Below are 20,613 nucleotides of genomic sequence, written 5' to 3' on the forward strand. Positions count from 1 at the left end.
TTGTCCATTAATATATTAACCGAGGCGGTCCGCCTCGGTTAATCGATATTAACCGTGGCGGGTGCCTTATGCAGCCTGCCTCGATTAATCTATTAACGGATGCAGGCACACTAAAAGACCCGTCTCCAAAAATAGTGGCCTAGCAGGCAGCTCATCTCGGCCTGATATCACGCTCATCGTATATATACAGGAGTTAGGGTTTCATTCTCAACCCACTCTATCTCTCTCTGACCTTTCCCTCCCTTCCTCCCTTAGTCTGTGGCACACTCGCTCTCCCTCCCTCAGACCGCGGCGCACCCGCTCTCCCTCCCTCCTTATCCCCACGCGGCGCACCCACTCTCCCTCCCACAGACCGCGGCACACCTGCTCTCCCTCCCTCCCTATCCTCGCGTGGCACACCCACTCTCCCTCCCACAGACCACAGCGCACCTGCTCTCCCTCCTTCTCCCGACGTGGCGGCGGTGGAGGCTTCACGCGCTGGCTTGGCGACGGCGGCCTCTCCTCATGCGCGGGGTCAATGGCAGTGGCCTCTCTTCGAGGTGGAGAAGCGTGGCGGCGGTGGCCTCTTTGTCGTGTGAGCTCGATGGTGACGACGCAGGCTCGATCCGTTAGAGATGCGTGGTGGTAGGCTCGATCTGTCGCAGGACTCGCAGATCTGGTGGAGGGGCGCAGCAACTGTTTGATACGGCGAGGTAGAGCCCTTTGGCGGCGTGGCGTCCTCCTCGATGGCGGTTGCTTCGATCCGCAGTGGGTCCGGCCAGGCGGTACCCGGATCCGGCGAGGAGGAGCCCTCTTGCGACGAATCTAGCAGCGTGGCGTCGGCGGGGATTTGAACTGCGCTACCTGGTGGTAGATCCAATGACGTGGCGGCGTGGTTCAGATCGATGGCGCGGCGGCGTGGTGCTGCTGGTAGCGGCCCAGACCCGGTTTCTAGCTGGGTTTAGGTTTTTTGTTTTTTATTTTCATTAACCGAGACGGTTGCCTTAAGCCAACCATCTCATTTAATTGATTAACCGAGGCGGTCCTCCATTAAGGCACGATTAACCGTGACCTTTTGGCGGAGGCGGTTGGAAAAACCATCTCGGTTAAAGCTTTTTACCCGCCTTGGTTAAGATTATTGTAATAGTGAGAGTGGATATGTTTTTTTTAGATCTAGAGCTATTCTTTTGTTCGATGTGGGGAGGGGTGACTTCTATCATGAGAAAGAGATAGCGAACAGAATAGAAAAATTAAATCAGTATAACAGTCTAGAGTGTGTAATTTGTGGCATTGGTGGGTACTTTACCACCCAACTCGTCGTCGAGGAGGTATGAAACTCCTAATTTCATAACACCCCTTGAAGAACTCAAAAAAATCTATGGATTTGGTCCATCTAGGATTTTGGTGAATCCATATTTCGTAGACTCTAATTGTTTTTGTTAAATTTCATAGAGTGGATATGTTTTTTAGATTAGAGCTGCTGGAGCTCTCACAAACAAGCCTTAGGGTTATGGAAGCAGATGGTGGGAGTGGGATTTTGGTATGTTTGGATACCAGTTGAGCTTCCTTCCGCGCGCTGGACTGTGGAAGTTGCTACTACGACTACTACAGATATCATTTGTAGGGGCGGCTCAAGACCATTTGTAGGGGCGGTTTGGTCAGCCGTCCCTACCAAACCGTCTCTACAAATCATGCATTTGTAGGGGCAGTTTCCAGACCGTCTCTACAAATCGATTTGTAGGGGCGGTTCAGTCTAGAATCGCCCCTACGGTACAATTTTCCGTAAAAAAATTCAAATTTACAAATCAATTTCAACCAGAACACTGTTTGTTTCCGTGTATTCCATCTAGCGTTTGCGTTGCCAAACGCCCCACGACCAACGTGAGCGAGGAAAGCGAGATAATCCCGCTGAATGCCCTGTGACCAATATTCCGAACCGCGTTCACTCAAGAGTATTATATAAACTATAAGCACAAGAGTATTGTATAAACTATAATTACAAGTCCAATTCACAAGAATATATACAATCCATCATTAAATAGACATAATTCACAAGGTAAAATCAATGTTAAATTCCATACACATTGTTATCAACGTCCTAGAGTTAGCCTTTCAGTCTCACGAAGGTGTTGGTACTAAGGATTTCTACCTAAGTCAGACTCTCGGTCATGGTAGATGCTTTTGACATATACAATCTGGTCCAATATAAAGTTGCAAAGGTCACCGACGAGCTCTAAGAGTTAGTCATCCTTGTATGGGTCTCTTTTCATTTCTCTCTTCTTTCCATTACAAGAGAACAAGTTTCGATTTAGTATTTCATATCATGTACGAAGTTTTTATACTACGGGTGAAGAGGTTCAAACTTACCCTTAAGGGGTGTCTCCTGTAGGCACCGGTGTTACTCATCATAGAATATATATAGTATCCATAATGTACACTCCCAGGCTTCTGCTTGGAGCACTGTGTGTTTTGCATATGAAAATGTTAAGTAATACTTTTGACAGCCATATAATGGAGTACTAAAGAAGTAAGTTATACTTACCGCACATAGTATTTTTATAGCCAGCTTTTTCTTTCTTACTGGATCATGCCTTCCGTGATATTTAGTGACATAGAACCTAAATGTCATGTTTGAATTATTTTAGCAAATACAACTTATTAGAATCCAAAAATGAACATTATAAGTATGTATACAAACATATAAGCTAATGAGGATTATCGATATGTATACGTCTTAAGAATCGATATGAAGTCTTTGTATGTCACCGGGTCCCTATCTATTGAATCAAAGACCCATGCCATGCTCCTCCTAACATCGACGTCTATATAAATTCAGTGGTTGCTGCATGAATTTAATCATAGAACTAGAGAAGCTCTTTTGCATCGAATAAAATATATCGAACAAAGCTTTAAGTATAGAGTTGAACTTACTCGAAGTTGTATGGTAGCCATATAGTAGAGTGCTGTTGGAGAATTTTTGTAACAACTCAAAAATCCACACATCAAAAATCACAACTACAAAATTTTTGTTGTTACCCCATGCAATATTGAGTGACATCTGTAGAAGCCATCCCTAGGTGTTGCATTAGTTGTAAACCAACTAAACAATTTCATAAGCATGGCATATCATTTGTTAATTATGTTTATTTAAATACTGACAAATAAAACATAGCATACATTGTTAACTCAAATGGTGATTTGGATTTTCATTTGTTTCATGTAATGCCTAACAACTCCTTTAAAGAAATAAACCATAAAGTAATTATTAATCAAACCAAAGAATAGATGCTTAAGAAGAAAACTATTTCTATTTTTGTATAACAAAACTACACCTATTTTTGTTATGCAAAATAGCTAAATAAAGTTCCTAATATATATAAAAGAATGTTGTGGGCCTCATATCTAAAACTCCAATGAATAAGGTACACCAATTTTGAATTCAAATTTCAAATCAATTTGAATTTAAACAAAAGAGAAGAAAAATAAAATAGAAAAAGGAAAAGAAAAGGAGAAGACCCGTAGCTGGCTCGGCCTGCTCGGCCCGCTAGCGCGCAGCAGTAGCCGGCCCAGCCAGCCAGCCCAGCTTGCGCGCGCAGCAGCACCCGGCCCCGCAAGCAGCCCTGCTTCGCGCGCAGGCCGACCCAACTCGCGCGGCCAGCCCAGCAAGCCACCCCAGCGCGCTGCTCACGCCCACGCGCCTTCCTGCTTCGCTTGCTGCCACTGCCATAGGACCCCACGTGTCAGCCACACCCCGCCACAGTGTCATCTTCCTCCCCACGCCGGCACCGCCTCCGACCGAGACCCGACCAAAGTGACAGGCACGGGCCCGGGATCACGCGAGTCACCTGGCCCTGTCCTCTTGGCGCCGCGCCCACGCAACCTCCGCGCCAACCACCCGCGCCCACGATACCGTTCATGCGCTCGCGTTCGACTACAATTTTAGGACATTAAATGATCTAAAATAAAAATGTTGTAAACATAAAAGTTGTATAACTCATCAACATGTACAACTTTTATTTTGATCATCTTGTCATGTGACTTTGTTTGAACGATTCAAAATTTAAAATTCAAACAATTTTAACTTGAAATAATATTTTGAAAAAGTAAATGATTTCAGCTGAAAAACTCATGAATACCAAAGTTGTAGCACTCATCAATATGTACAACTTCTATTTTGATCATCTTTTCATTTGACCAAATTTAAACTGTTGAAATTTTGAATTTCAATAAATGACAACTTCAAACAAGATTTTAAAACCTTAAATGATTTCAACAATAAAAGTCGTGAACATAAAAGTTGTTGAACTCATCACTATCTACAACTTTTATTTTGGTCACTTCTTCATGTGCCAAAGTATTAGTAAACATTGTTCACAAATTCACATATGGCTCGTAGTTTCATGAACTATACGAGAGACATGTTGATTTGTAAACAATGTTTACTATCACTTTGTCAGATGAAGAAATGATCAAAATAAAAGTTGTAGATCTTGATGAGTTATATAACTTTGTTATTCATCACTTTTTCAGCTGAAATCATTTAATGGTTGAAAATCTCGTTAGAACTTGTCATTTTTTTAAATTTGAAAATTTAAATTCCTCAAACTTTGTCAAATGAAAAGAATGACCAAATCAGCACAGTAACTTAATAGGGCATGATTTTAAAAAAAATTTAGAAAAAAATCATCGCATTTAGAGCTAGTATGAGGGAGAAAGACTAGTTACAAATTTTACCCAGAGATTAAAAAGAAAAATCACAACTGTTCATTTTAGACCAAAGGTATTTACCCCACTTTATTAGAAAGCGTAAAGAGCACCAATGGTCCGAGGCTGGGGACACCAGCGTTACAGGAACGAACTAAGGCAAAAGCCATGAACTTCTACCAACAAACTCCAACTAAGAACTCAAGATAACTCAAAAACAACTAGGGAGAAAAAAATTCAGGTGGGGGGAAAAACAAAGACTACGCAAACAACATCCCCAAACTGGATTACATAGACGCAACTCTCAAGGAGATATTATTCAGCATTCCGTCCGCCATCGACATCATCTTTGGCTTGAGTAGGGGGCGCCACGACTTGGCTAGCAGTAGAGCCTTGTAGATCAGGATCGACAGGGACGACACCACCTTCTTGTCGAAGACCAACTCATTGCGAGTTTTCCAAATAGACCATAAGGCTCCTGCACATATGAAGATGGTTAAGAGTTGTTTGTTACCTCTATACTGATCCACTATCTCCAAGAGTAGCGAGGAACAACTGGTTGGCGAGGATGGCCACCCCAGACAGTCTCACAAGAAGGACCACAGAAGGACAGCCAGGGGGCATTGGAATAAAATGTGATCCGAAGTCTCATATACTTCGCAAACAAGATATTTCTTAGAACCTATTCATTTTTTTCTTTTTTAACTGCACACCGCATTGTATTCTGTCATGGTTTGCCATCCACATAAAATTTTTCACTTTCAGAGGGATGGGGCTTTTCCAGATCAACATAGCTCTAGCGTCAGTCATACCACCAGTTGTGAGTGATTTATACAAGGATCTTGTAGTATACTGGCCAGATTTCTCCAAAGCCCAGACCATCTTGTCCACACCTTCAGTTAACTGAACCTCATTTAATATCTTTAAGAATCGTAACTGTTCATGATGATCAATGATGAACAAGTGTGATTTCTCTTTTTAATCTGTGGGTGAAACTTGTAACTAGTTTTTCTTTCTTATACTATCTCCTAATGTGATGGTTTTTTCCCCTAAATTTTTTTAAAATCATGCTCTATCATTTTACTCTAGTCATCTATCTTTGTCACTAATTTTATATAATTTAAATTTTGAATTTCAGAAAATGACAGCTTCAAACCTGATTTTCAATCACTAAATGATTTCAGCTGTAAAGGTGATGAATATAAAAGTTGTTGAACACATCACTATCTACAACTTTTATTTTTGTCATCTTTTTATTTGACAAAATTTGAACAATTCAAATTTTGAATTTCAGAAAATGATAGCTTCAAACCTGATTTTCAACCACTAAATGATTTCAGCTGTAAAGGTGATGAATATAAAAGTTGTTGAACACATCACTATCTCCTACTTTTATTTTGGCAATTTCTTTATTTCATAAAGTGTTAAGTAATTTTATAAAGTTTTAGTAGTAATAAAGTGGATGTTGAAATAAATTTATCTGGATGTTGCAAATGGTAGTCTCACACATATGCATAAATATAGTCTCACATACATACATAAATATATAGTCTCACAGGCATGCATAAATAAGTCTTACAAACACACACTTACACAAACACTCCACGTTCAATAACTAGCTAGCCCGCTGTAATGACTTTCTCCGTGACACCTTTTCGTTCACATGACAATATGTCTTTGAGTAGGTTCTTTTCCACAACACTGATTTTCTTAGGAAAGACTGTGAATAGCGATATCTTATTGTAGTTCTTGTAAACTTTAACATCGTCTACGCCATCAACTCTGATAATGTGCTATTTTCCGGAGGCAGCCACGTGCTTTGTCTTCTTCTTCGGAGAGAGGTTACTTTGTGGGTCGGACATATAGAAAACTTGTGCGACACGTGAAGCGAGCATCCAAGGGTCATCTTGGTAGCCTAAATTCGTTTGGCTAATAAGCTATGGTTAAAAGTATTGTTGACTGATTTGATATAAGAGAGAAAATATTGTTTATTGACTGAAAAAGTATGGCTTATAAGGCAAGTGAATAGGGCGTAGGATGGCGTCATGCCATTGCACGTCCCGCAGACTCGCACAGTTGTCTCTGGGCGCAGCAGCATGTCACGGTGTCACCTTTTAATTGTTTTGCGTGAGAGGCCGCAGTGCCGACATACAAATACTAATAGCTAGTACAAGTATATACGTAGTATATATTTATTGTATTGTATTTATACGACAATGGATCATACTGGACCTGGAGTAAGTCTTAAACCCACATAGTACTTAGTAGTAGCAAACTAAAAACAACTTCCATGTGAATTTACAGGTCTATACAACGTTACACACGAGGAGTACCGGTACCTCACTTTCCCCTGATCAACATCAACCCGTTGTTGGGCCGGCCCAGACCAGACGTACGTAGTTTTAATTTGCACCGTTTTGGGCATTTCAGTCTCGTGTCCTCCACACCTCCAACACACGCCGAACGCAGCGCCCCTCGCCCTGCTTTCTGCGCCGCTTGACCCCAGGTCAAAACCCCTGCGCCGTCATAACTTCCGCTCCGTCTCCCCTGTGACTCCTCTAACCACTCGCTGCTCCATTTACTCCCTGCTTCCCGCTCATAAAACTCGCCACCCCCGGGCACCACCACCACCACCAGCAGCAGAGCACAGCAAGCAAGCGCGCTACTCTACTCTGCAGCGCAGACACGCCCGGCCCGGCAAGCCAGCCACTCTTCTCGCGTGAACCTGCCAGGACGAGGAGAGAGAGGAGCATAGCGCGCTTAGCCATTCTTGCGGGCAAGGAATTCAAGGCGCGCGGGAGGCCTCCTGCCGGCTGCCTGCTACGGCCTCGCCTGCTCCGTACGCGTGCCTCCGAACTGAACGAGGTGCATGAGGAAGGGGGCGGTGGGCGGGCCCGGGATGGGGAGGGAGGCCGCGGCCGCCGTGGTGGCGGCGGAGCTGGAGGACTCGGCGGCGAAGGCGGCGGGGGCGGGCGCGGCGGCGGCGGCGCCCGTGCTGAGCCCGCTCAGCGAGACGCTGTGGCGCGACAGGCCCGGGGCCCTCCTCCTCGGGGACGTGTCGGCACGCCTGGCGTGGCGGGACCTCACCGTCACCGTCGCGCTCGGCACCGGCGACACGCAGGCCGTGCTGCAGGGCCTCACGGGCCACGCCGAGCCCGGCACCATCACCGCGCTCATGGGTCCGTCGGGCTCCGGCAAGTCCACGCTGCTCGACGCGCTCGCAGGGCGCCTCGCCGCCAACGCCTTCCTCTCCGGGACCGTCCTCCTCAACGGGCGCAAGGCCAACCTCTCCTTCGGCGCCGCGGTACGTACGTCGTCGTCATGCCATCATCATATATACTGACACTTGTGGATCGAACAATTTTTATGTATATATAGTTAATTGTGTAGATGAAAATTGTAAAGAATGGTTTTCAAATGATTAAGTTGTTTCAGATTTTTTTTATTATATAAGTCACCAGATTTTTTTTTTCTCAAGTCCAAATCACATTTGTGAACACTGGATTTTGCTTATATCAGTGGCTTGTTTTATTTCCTTTTTTTTTGCGGAAAGTGTGTTGTTTATAAGTTGTTCATCCTTTTTTCGCGAAAAGTGTGTTGTTTATAAGTTGTTCATCTAATGAAATAGACAGCCTTTCTGCGTTTTCTGTGTGAAAAATCGAAACTGGCCATGTGTCTCCCATGAACTTGGAGGGATTTGTCAAAAAGTAGCACTACCTACCTAGTAGCAGTAGCACAGGCCTGTTCGGCTGGTATCAGCCGGCTGAAGCTGATTTGTTGTGAATCACCAAAATCACCAAAATACTGGCTGATAAGCCGGCTGAAAAATACGGTGTGTGCTGTCTCTTTCCACAACCCACCGGCGACCTTGAATTCTCTTTGGATCTTCCGGCATCGCCTCACCTGAACAACACTCTTGGCTCATCACGAGTCACGTGCCAGGTTTTGTAACCTTGCATCCTTTCGGCAGCGGCTTCACAATCGCATCTGCCCATTTTCAGCAAAAGATGTCATGATGCCGAATAGGAGGATCTCGGCTCGACTCCATTAAACCCTTGCAGCTGGGGTGGGGTTGGATCAGTAGCCATCACCGGCCAGAATTTGGGCGATCTGCTTCCACTGTCGCCTGTCTGTTTCCTGATGGATCATTCTGTTTTCGGGTGTGTGTTTGGTGATGGAGTTAAACACTCACTGCATGTCTCACTGGTTGGTGAGGAGATGCCGTTATGCTTCCTGGAAAGGGGATTTGGGGTTGGGTGTTGTTCACCGGTTTCTTCAGCACTGGCTCACCAAAACCTCATGATCTGTTAAGACCTGGAGGTATTTTCTTATTTGGATATAAAATAACCATATTTTAGTAAGAAAAGATATGCATATTCTAAATATAAATGAACCCCCCCCCCCCCCCCCCCCCCCCCGTTACATAAAAGAATGTATAAATAAATTCACAGCAGTAAAAAATGATAATCCCAGTTTTTTATGTGACATGCATCTGAATATTTAATCGATGTCGTTTAAACACCTAATCACAATTTACATAATGAATTCTCACCCTGATACTGGAAACTATTGTCAATCTGCAATTTTAGGCCTATGTGACACAAGATGACAACCTGATTGGCACACTGACAGTAAGGGAGACCATCTCATACTCGGCGCGTCTCCGACTCCCTGATAACATGCCCAGGGAGGAGAAGCAGGCTTTGGTCGAGGGCACCATCGTCGAGATGGGGCTTCAGGATTGTGCCGACACAGTCGTCGGCAACTGGCACCTGAGGGGGATCAGTGGCGGCGAGAAGAGGAGGGTCAGCATCGCCCTGGAAATACTGATGAGGCCTAGGCTGCTCTTCCTGGATGAGCCCACTAGTGGTCTCGATAGGTATGCACTTCTATTTCATCTCTTTGGCAGCTATTAACCTATCATCTGCCGAAGCGTGACTGATGCAACAACAAAAAAAAACTGTGCAGTGCTTCGGCATTCTTCGTGACACAGACGCTGCGGGGACTGGCAAGGGATGGCCGAACCGTCATAGCATCGGTCCATCAGCCAAGCAGTGAGGTTTTCTTGCTGTTTGACTGTCTCTATCTTCTATCAGGGGGCAAAACAGTCTACTTTGGGAAGGCCTCTGAGGCTTGTGAGGTATGTAACAATATGAGATTGCTCATCTTCTTTCTATGTTTCTGCTACACCAATGGGGAATCTGAATCATCTGGTATATTGTGCATGAGAGCAGTTCTTCGCCCAAGCTGGTTTCCCATGCCCGCCGATGCGCAACCCATCGGATCATTTCCTCAGGTGCATAAATTCAGATTTTGACAAGGTGAAGGCTACTCTGAAAGGGTCGATGAAGACGAGGGTGAGTCGAATTTTATCACGTCCTTAGTATTCGTTGTAGCTTTTAGCATGATGGTGTACATGTCTTGACTGAATTTTTGCACTCCTTGTCACATGAAGTTTGAAAGATCTGACGATCCGCTCGAGAAGATCACAACTTCGGAAGCCATGAGGAGGCTTATCAGCTACTACCAACACTCACAGTACTATATCAATGCGCAACAGAAAGTAGATGAGACGGCCAGGATCGTAAGTACTTGCTGATTTTCTTCAGCGCTTTATGACCATTGAAACTCTACTAGACCATTCCAAATTTCCAATAGAATTGAAAGGATCCATGTGGTTTGTTGTCCTCACAGAAAGGAACTGTGCTGGATTCAGGAGGGAGCCAAGCTAGCTTTCTGATGCAGGCGTTCACGCTCACAAAGCGATCCTTCATCAACATGTCAAGGGATTTTGGATACTACTGGTCGAGGCTTATTATCTACATTGTTGTGACACTTTGCATCGGGACTATATACCTCAATGTTGGCACGGGATACAACTCTATTCTGGTAAGAGTTGTTTGTACTGTTGGTGCTTACATTTCTCCACTTTAGTAACATCTATCTTAGGCATTGAATGTATCTACTTGTTCTGAATTTAAAACCTGATGTCGGTGACTGGGTTAAATTGATGAAAACAATTAGGCCCGGGGTGCATGTGCTTCCTTCATCTTTGGCTTTGTCACATTCATGTCGATCGGAGGGTTTCCATCTTTTGTGGAGGACATGAAGGTCTGTGGTACCACTGAAGAATCAATGAATGAATCTAGAAAAGTCTCAGATCCTTCAATTGCTCAACTTAATTTCCATTGTTCAGGTCTTTCAAAGGGAGAGGCTCAACGGGCACTATGGTGTGCTGGCGTTTGTCATCAGCAACACACTCTCGGCGATGCCGTTCCTGATCCTGATCACCTTCGTGTCGGGCACGCTGTGCTACTTCATGGTGCGCCTGCACCCGGGCTTCATGCACTACCTGTTCTTCGTGCTGGACCTCTACGCCAGCGTCACCGTCGTGGAGAGCCTGATGATGGCCATTGCCAGTGTGATCCCCAACTTCCTCATGGGCATCATTATCGGTGCAGGGATTCAGGTAAACTGAACATCCGTTCCAGCAGCTTGATACCCTCCATCATCTGTCACACAACTGTTTATATAGGAAAAGAAAAACGCTGTGCATCCGAACTGGGATTAATTCTGACGCTGTGCATGGAACCACACACCATAATGCTGATGCCTGCTTATATTCTCTTCTGATGATAACAACCCACATTTAATTTAATGGGTAACAATCGTTTTGAAATGGACAGGGGATATTCATGCTGGTGTCAGGTTACTTCAGACTTCCGCATGACATCCCAAAGCCCTTCTGGAGGTACCCCATGTCATACATCAGCTTCCACTACTGGGCATTGCAGGTAAAAATTGGATTCATATTTTCAGTGACAAAACTCAATTCAAGAATAAAACAGTGCTAATCTGTAAGAAAGATGAGAATAATGAATGCGACACGAGCATGCATGGGTTGTTGACCGATCTTGCAGGGCCAGTACCAGAACGACCTGAAGGGCCTGCTGTTCGACAACCAGGACGACGAGCTGCCCAAGATCCCCGGGGAGTTCATCCTGGAGAACGTGTTCCAGATCGACGTGAACCGGTCCAAGTGGCTGGACCTGGCCGTGCTGTTCAGCATGATCGTCATATACCGCCTCCTCTTCTTCGTGATGATCAAGATCAGCGAGGACGTGACCCCCTGGGTGCGCGGCTACATTGCGCGGCGGCGGGTGCAGAACCGGCGGCAGCGCAAGGTGGAGCTGGCCACCCGAACGCTGTCGCTCCGCGGGTACGTCGTCGACGCGGCCAGCCTGCCGGCCAATCACCCGTGATTCCGTGAAGCGCGCGAGAACGGGATATCAGTATCACACAAAGACTAAACCGGAACTGATAACAGTACGGTAGTACTGCAATATGAATGTGTTAAGTTGTCATATTCATAGCTAGTAGCAACCGCTTAAGCTGTAATGGAGTGTTGTTTGATGCACTGCTAAGATGTATGTATATCACCAGCTTGATGCAAGTTTTCTCTGTTATTTTTCGGCTGCGAGTGTGAGCATTATCTCACGATACAGAGACCATGGTGAACAATCAAATCTCTCATGTGCATGATGCCAAAACAAGAGGGGGTAGTGGGCAGTGGGGTGTGAAAACAGTGCTATAAATGGCAACATTGCACAGACGCAGACTGGAGATTTTGCCGATGGATGGATCTCGCTCGCCGTCCCCGGGGCACCACGCAGACTGTGCAGTTTACGACAAGAACAGCATATGCAAGGACACCGGATGGTTATGGCCATTATGGGCCAAACTGTTTGCTACCATGGGCAATTCATTCATACTGCTACTGATTTTAATGGCCTCCTGTCACACACACGTTATCATCAGTCACTAGCAGTAACAGCATCTCTCTCTCAGAATGCATGCATTCGCTGACAGATGCTTGGTGCTACAAAGATACTGCAGGCGAGGCGACACATGAACTCAGCCAGTTCGGACACTTTCGGTAAACAGTGTGCATGGAAATATCTTGCCATTATAATGCAGGCCGAGGATGGACCTAAGTACTCAGCTATGGCATCGTAGTACCTTTTGCTGCATTAACAAGTAAGCAAGGGGAGACAGGAGAACGAGCTCTCCCCTCCTCGGCACGGCATTCCGGGATTAAATTTGCAGCCGGTCGGCGCCTCTCGGCGCTCGCCGCACTGCATGCCATGTGTGTGGATCCGTCGACAGGAGGCGCCTAGAGTTGGTGTGCAATTACTTACAGAATAACTGAATCGTGCGATTGTTCCCTAAAAAAACTGAATCGTGTGATATCGTCTTAGTCAACTGAACCGCAAATGCAGTGTCTGCTCTTTCCGGGGAGAGGTCGGCGTCGTGCGATGAACGTCGAATAGGCTAAGCGTTTCTACAGCTTTGCCTTGTCGTACCCACGGTCGCAAATTCTAGTGAGGTATAGTCCTTTGTATGTGTTGTAGTTGCTAGGCTCTAGCTCTAGCGTGTTGACGTTCTTGGTTGGTCATGAATGCTAGCGTCTTGAACTCGTAGATGTTGTGTAACTTTGAAACTTCCCTGTCTTCTTAATGAAACACAGGTTACGACCTGTTCGTGAAAAAAAGCAAACGCAGTGTCTGGGATTTAATGATACCGCCTTTTTTTTATTGGGAAGTCTGAGGTTTTCTTGTAAAGTTGCACTATCTGTTCCTTCATGAACACTGACTAGTTTAATGGAACAAAACATGCATGAGTTTGTCAGGTATCCTGCCTTTATCAGATGAAAATACTAAGGCATTGTAACTATTAGATTAGGATCTGTTCTGTGTCCAGAGAGAGGGAGAGGAGGTGATGGCGCTGAAGATGGATGGAAGCTGGCATGTTCTTCAACAGGGAGAGAGAGTACAAGCTAAAGGCTGAACAAGCATCGACCAACTCGGGGTCATTAGCTGGCTGCAGTGCACGCAAACATAAGCCAGCTTTGCTCGCATAACATGATTAAGCCTGCACGCAAAGAAGGTTGAGAAGAAATTGAATTCAGTTTTGGTTGAGACACCGAACATCTCCAGATGAACAGGGAGTTAGGTTGCGTTCGGAGTGAGCTGAATGATTGATGTGATTTGAGGCACTACGGCAGTTTTCAGTGGAGTCGGTCGCGGCCGTTGAGGTTTGCAATCGCAACTTTGCAAGGCTGCTCCATTCCCTACAAAGCAGTAGGAGTACTCTTGTAGAGAGAAGAAGAGAAAAGAATGTGCAAAATAGTTTTTTTTTCCTACCGCGCCGAAGCACGCGTGTTCCCGTAAGAGAAATGGAGTGTTTGCTTGTTACTCGTTATGTTCCAAAGTATAAGATGTTTTGTCTATTCTAAATAGCAGTATCTAGACATAATGTATATACGTGTGAGGAGCGACCATGAGCACTTGGGTCGCCCCCCTTTGGCTCCCTTGGCCATGGCTCCCCACTCTTATCCTGCTGCTGGTCATGGAGCTTCCTTAGCTGGATTCTCGGCCTGGGAAATTGATCGTCGATGAAATTTATCGTCGGTTCCATTCTAAGGTCAGTTGGTCGATGTAAATGTCCACTTACGGACAGTACGGAGGCACTCATTCTTCAATCGGTGCTTGGGGGGGGGGGGGTAATCCCTCTGCTTTCCGGGTCCTTAGCCTTGGTGATCGTGTTTTCATTTCGCTGTTAATTCCCAAGAGGTTGGTTTCATATCTACATGTTGTGGTCATATGAATGTGACGCCTTCAAAAAGTTCTTCAACCTATGGCATAATGGAGGTGCACATTTTCGTTCTGAATCGAAATTGGGAACAATCTTCACAATGGGTTCAAGTGATCAAGCACTCGCCCAAATCGGTATGTATCTCTGGAGCCAATGCTATCCCAGTTTCGAATTCTCATTCTTCTCAGGGCAAGCATGTTCATCACCCTTCAAATTTCCCACAATTAATGGTCGCCACTCAGTTTTTAAGCGCGTATCTTTTCCTTCTATTGCAACTGGCAAGGCCCTGATCTTTGTCGGAATTCTTGGCGTGCACATTATTGGTCGGTGTGCACAGGAATGACAGCACCGATGGGATCCGGTGCAAGGGCAGCCGAGTGCAGGGAAATTCAAAGCTCCCACCGGAGCTCGCACCACACCATTCTACCAGAGAGGGTCGCAAACGGGGTCTTAAACGCTAACACACATTGGAGCTGTCCAATGTTGCAACGGATAGGCCATCGGACCTGACTCCAGAGAGCATGTTTTCAGGGTTTGGCACCGGAGCTGCCACCAGACTTCAAACAGTCCAACGGCTAGTTTTTGACCTGTTGGAAACTAGCCATTGGAGGGGTGTCCAGTGCCACATCCGGTGCTCCACCGGAGCTATCCGGTGCACACGTAGACTACGACACAAGTGTGTAACAGTTAGATTCTTTTGGTGATCTATAAATAGACCTTGTTGTGCATATGCTTTTCACACTCCACTGACTTGCATAACTTTATATCACATTTGGGTGAGATTGGAGAACCTCTAGTGCATTTGCCTCATCGATTTGTATCTCGTGGCACTAGTTGTGCGTGGTGGCTGCGGGTGTTCTTGTTACTCTTGGAATTGTCGTCACCTTGCTGGCTTGGATCTCGTGGGATCGTTGAGGGGCTTGTGGTGATTGTTGCCGCCTCCGATCGAGTTGTTGTAAGGTGCTCTTGTGCTCATCCTTACGGAAGACTGTTAAGAGCAACTCTAGTGGTATGCTCGTGGCTAGTTGCAGTGCACCTTGTGCTTTATTCTTGTGGCACACACCCAAGTTGTTGGTCTAACTTGAGTGGCTAGTTAGCACGCGAATCATCACTTGCCCAGTTCAGTGTACATCACTATTGAAAGGGGACCGTGACGCCTAAGAGGGGGTTGAATTAGACAACTTAAAAGTCTAACTCAAGAGTATGGCCTCTTTTTTTAACCTTAGCAAAACCTATGCAAAAGATAAACTATCTAAATGTGCAACTACAGTTTTACTAGTGTGTTGCTATCTCTACCATAAAAGAAGTTATGCAAACAATATAAATGTAGAAGCTAAAGAGTAAGGTAGAGATATACAAACTCCCGTCGATGACTCCAGTATTTTTACCAAGGAATCGAGAAGCGCGCAAGCTTCCCCCTAGTCCTTGTTGGAGACACTCGCAAGGAATCCCTCGCAAAGGCCAAGCTCCCGGTCGGGTAACTCCGTGAATAGCCCTGGGCCTTCCCCACATGTAAGTGGGTCTCCGATGTGCCTCTCCCAGACCGCTCCCTACTGTCTTTACTATCAAGCTTTCGGCCGAACCGCCGCGGGCCTTGTTCCCTTCGCTACATGGTGGCGGCCACACCACAAACGTGGTTGATGTGATCTCGCAAAACTATAAGCCCCTCCGATGTACAACAATGGTGCGCGCAAGCACTAAGTGGTAAGAGGTATGCAAACCTCACTAAACACTAGGTCTAAACCTAGAGCAAGCGCATAAGCAGTGGTCTAATCAACCTAAGCACTTCGCAAAGCACCTACGCTAATCACCTAATGAATCACTAAGCATTATGCAAGTAGAGATCACTAAAATAGTGTATCAACACCTTTGGTATGTTTCCTCAGCTCCACTATACTCAAATGGCCGGTTGAGGGGTCTATTTATAAGCCCCACTAAGAAAGTAGCCGTTGGGGACGAAACCCACTTTTCTGCTATTGACCGGACGCCGATCACATCATGACAGGACGCGTCTGGTCGTCCCGACCATTGGAGCACGCGCGTTGATCGGACTCTGGGCTGAGTTCGGTCATCATCGACCGAACGCGTCCGGTCGCATTGGCGCCGCTCTAGAACCCCTCTGGACTTGATCGGACACTGCAGCTCATGCGTCCGGTCATCAAGTCTGCTGCGTCCGGTCACACTGAAAACACTACCGTGACGATAAACAGGGTCACCGGTGTGTCCGGTCACTGCTTCGCTCAACGTCTGGTCACTGCTTCGCTCAGCGTCCGGTCACTGCTGCTCAGCGTTCGATCACAGCTACCAACGCCTGCTGTTGCCTGACACCTGATTGGACGCGTCCGGTCACTCATAGGCCTTCATCCGGTCACCTCTGTCGGGCTCATTTCTTCGCGATCTTACGTCCGACTTGGCTCTAATCTTCGTGCTTGAACTTTGCTTGACCTTATATGTCTTCTATGCATCTTCATGTCTTTCTTGAGGTGTTGATCATCGAATCATCACGTCACCTTGCTCCAAGTCACGTTCTACATCCTATTGAACTACAAAACAATCACTTACAAATTTATTAGTCCAATTTGGTTGTATTGGTCATCAAACACCAAAATCCAAAGTAAATGGGTCTAGGGTCTATTTTTCTTACAATCTCTCCTTTTTTGGTGATTGATGACAACACGACTAAAACAAGCAAATAATAAAAAATTTGGAATTTAAAAACTATTTACTTGCTAGGATGCAATGCAAAGGGCAATGTTATATGATGCTTAAAGATACCACATGTAAACATCTTTAAAAACTTATCTTGCCCTTGAAAATGTCCCCATATGGCATTATGGATTTAAGACTCCCCCTAACTCCATAATCCACTATCGTCCCTTTCTCGGACCATTACCAATTGAAAACTATTACTATTACAACTTGTAAATTAAATTATAATGATCGGGCTTGCTTTTGGTCCTACAAATTCTCCCCTTTGGAATCAAACACCAAAAAGGAAGACATTAGTAGCACAAGGGAGGGTCAAACTTTATGATCCTTTGTATGTGGAGTGTAATAGGTCACAAAATTTGACTCACATTACATAGACTAAGCTCCCCCTAAATATATGCATACATATGATGGAGAATGTAGTTTATGCATAATTGGCAAATTAATGTTCAAGGAAGTTTAATCTATATAATGCATGGAGAAAGCATATAGATACCAAAGTGAAATCAACATGATGATATCGGTTTAGAAATACCACGTGTGGAAACCAATTTGATTTATACCACTTGCAATAGGTGGTGGATATTTGAAGTATGATGCTTAACTCCGGGGGCTTCATTTTCCTTACAATGAGACTACTACACACATGATAAGTTTGAAAAGGTGTTAGTCTCAAAGCATCCAACTTGTAGAGTAATCTCCCCTTAAATTTGTGCACACAAGTATGGAATACTTATAGGAGACATGCACATTGATTTAGAATCAAAGATACCACTTGAAAGATGACATCACATGAATGTAAGAATCATTTTTGAAAGTGATATTCAGGAGAAATTATCTATAATTTGGAATTTGACACATATTAGATGTGAAAGCATCTAGGCCCCTAGTTAGGTTTCGGTGATTAATGACAACACGAGATTACTATGACTAATATGTGTTTTGCAGAGGCAATTAAATTAGGTCATGGTAATGGTAATTGATTAGGCAATCATGGTTGTCATGCCCCTACGATAGAAATCATTTTGGTTTTCAAAGGATGGACGACAAGGTTAAGGACAGACTAGTTCTAAGTGTCATTTGGTGTTAAAGAGACACTTAGAGTAGTTTAGGACTTTGTTTTTCCTTTGGCCGTATTATTAAGGGGGGTATATACGGGTAGCTTAACCTAGGTGAGTCTAGTGGGTTAGGTGTGGTGCACACTTGTCAAATCTAGCACTAGGTAGCTCCTAAGTAGCCCTTAGATCAATTGGAGCAAACATCATTCACATATGATTGCGGGTTGGAAGTGAATGGAGGGTCAAATGTTGACCGGACGCTGGTTCCGGTGTGACCGGACACTGGCACAGAGTCCGGTCAGTTCATTTGATCAAGGTGAAGTCATCTGGATGCGACCAGACGCTGAGTGAAATGTGACTGGATGCTGGGTGCCAGAGTCCGGTCAACTCCAATAAGGTTCCAGAGAGGGAGAATCCTGATCGTATGCGTTCGGTCAGTGCTGACCGGATGCTGGTCAGGTTTCGGCTACTGACCGGACGCTGGGTGCTAGAGTCCGATCAACATCAGTAAGGTTCCAAAGAGCAGTTTTGTGACCAAACGCATTCGGTCAGTGCTGACCAGATGCTGGTCAGTGTCCGGTCACAACTTAACTGCTCGGTGGTGGGGAAAACTGACCAGAGCATCCGTTCACCTTGACTAGAGTGTCCGATCACCTCATAGTGGCATATAACAGTTCGTTTTGAATGAGGGGTTATAAATACTTCCTCTATTCACTCAAGGGATCACTTTTACTCTTTTCAACAGCTAAGAAACACTCTTGAGAGTGCTAAGGAGAGCAAGGTCCTAGTGAGGTGATTGAGATTTGAGAATCTAAGAGAGAGGCCTCATTAGTGAAAAGAGAGTAGCAATTGTGCATCCACCCTTTTCATTAGGCTTGTTGTGGTCAAGTGAGAGTTCTTGCTTGTTACTCTTGGTGATCACCATCACCTAGATAGCTTGGTGGTGATTAAGAGTTTGGTGATCATCCGGTGGAGCTTGTGGATGACCCAACTCAAGTTGTGAGCGGTTGTGGGTGATTCACCGCGACGAAGTGTCGAAGAATCAACCCGTAGAGAGCACTTGGTCTTTGCGTGGATCAAGGGGGAGCTACACCCTTATGCGGGTGCTCTAACGAGGACTAGTGGGGAGTGGTGACTCTCCGATACCTCAGCAAAACATCACCGCGTTCCTCCTTCTCTCTTTACTTTAAGCATTTACTTTGAGCAATTCAATTTGTGTCTTTACATTCATAGAATTGCCATGCTAGAGTAGGATTGGAACTTAGGGTGCTAAACTTTGTGCGGTAGAACATTAGAAACACTTTCTAGGCACAAGGGGTGAAGTGGCTAAGTGTAGGGTTTAATTATTGCAAAAAAAATTTAGAATTAGCCAAATTCACCCCCCCTCTTGGGCATCTTGATCCTTTAATTGGTATTGGAGCCTCGTGCTCACGCATTTAGGCTTAACCACCTAGAGAAATATGTCTCATGGGGATGGTCCTCCTCCTATCTTTAAGGGAGATGATTTTCCTTATTGAAAAATCCACATGGAGGCGTATTTAGAAGCTCTAGATGTTGAAATACTTAGAGCCGCCTCACAAGGATTCTCAAAACCTCGGGATCCCACGCACCTTCAAGGCGATGAAGTGAACTACGAAAAATAGAACGCAAAGGCTAGAAACACCATCTTTAGAGGCCTTTGCAAAGATATGTTTAATTAGGTGAGGAACCATAAGGATGCCCATGCACTATGGTCGGACATTTGTGCGCTCTATGAGGGAACTAAGAGCGAGTGTGAGGAATGCTATCATCTCATAATGAAAAAGCTTAATTCTTTTGAGATGCTTCCTAAAGAGAGTACTATTGAAATGTACTCACATTTGAATGTTCTTGTAGAGGAAGTCAATGGGCTTGGACTTACTCAAATGCAACCATCCGATATTGTGAGAAAAATCTTGAGTGTCCTCCCCTTTGACAAATATGGGCATATTGTGACCGTGCTTCATCAAGGTGATCTTTCCACTGCTACACCAACTCAAATCTTGGGAAAGATCAATGCTCGTGAGATGTATATGCACATCACACCATAATATGGCTCATCCTCTACTAAGAAGAAAGACAAAGACTTAGCATTCAAGGCTAGCCAAGAGAAGGGCAAAGCAAGAATTGAGTATGAGAGCTCAAGTGATGATGAAGTTGATGATGTAAGTCTTGCTCTTATGGTGAGATGAACCACCAAGATGCTAAAGAAGCTCAACAAGAATGGCGTCAAGTTTGATGGCAAGATAAAGAAGTTCTTCACTAGCACTAGAAGGAAGCCAATCTCTGAGATGGATTGCTATAATTGTGGAGAACTTAGTCATCTAGCACATCAATGCACCAAGCCCAAGAAAGACAAGTACAAGAAGAAGAACAAGGGCAAGAAAGATGACTCAAGTAATGAAGATGAAGATGGGAAGAAGAAAAACAAGCCATACAAGAAGAAGGATGGCAAAAAAAAAAGAAAAATGTCAAGGCATACATCGTCGGT

The 20,613-nt window shown here is 45.0% G+C and overlaps 1 protein-coding gene across 1 annotated transcript; it reads left to right on the forward strand.

The window, feature by feature from the left end:
* Window positions 1–7,283: 7,283 nt before the first annotated feature.
* LOC136485544 (ABC transporter G family member 11-like) lies at window positions 7,284–12,149 on the forward strand. The gene is made up of 10 exons (XM_066482403.1): window positions 7,284–7,987; window positions 9,273–9,562; window positions 9,652–9,823; window positions 9,918–10,040; window positions 10,139–10,267; window positions 10,378–10,572; window positions 10,708–10,794; window positions 10,880–11,152; window positions 11,370–11,477; window positions 11,604–12,149. The coding sequence occupies exons 1-10, from the start codon at window positions 7,553–7,555 to the stop codon at window positions 11,943–11,945; spliced, it is 2,154 nt and encodes a 717-aa protein (XP_066338500.1). The 5' UTR covers window positions 7,284–7,552; the 3' UTR covers window positions 11,946–12,149.
* The last annotated feature ends 8,464 nt before the right edge of the window (window positions 12,150–20,613 follow it).

This window comes from Miscanthus floridulus, chromosome 1, assembly GCF_019320115.1.
Source record: "Miscanthus floridulus cultivar M001 chromosome 1, ASM1932011v1, whole genome shotgun sequence".
In the NCBI taxonomy this organism is placed as follows: domain Eukaryota; kingdom Viridiplantae; phylum Streptophyta; class Magnoliopsida; order Poales; family Poaceae; genus Miscanthus; species Miscanthus floridulus.

Excerpts from the sequence above, each read along its gene's own strand:
- LOC136485544 (XM_066482403.1), top strand. The coding sequence starts at position 7,553 with ATGAGGAAGGGGGCGGTGGGCGGGCCCGGGATGGGGAGGGAGGCCGCG. Across the intron at positions 10,573-10,707 it reads CGGGATACAACTCTATTCTG|GCCCGGGGTGCATGTGCTTC; the intron begins GTAAGAGTTGTT and ends GAAAACAATTAG. Across the intron at positions 10,795-10,879 it reads CTTTTGTGGAGGACATGAAG|GTCTTTCAAAGGGAGAGGCT; the intron begins GTCTGTGGTACC and ends TCCATTGTTCAG.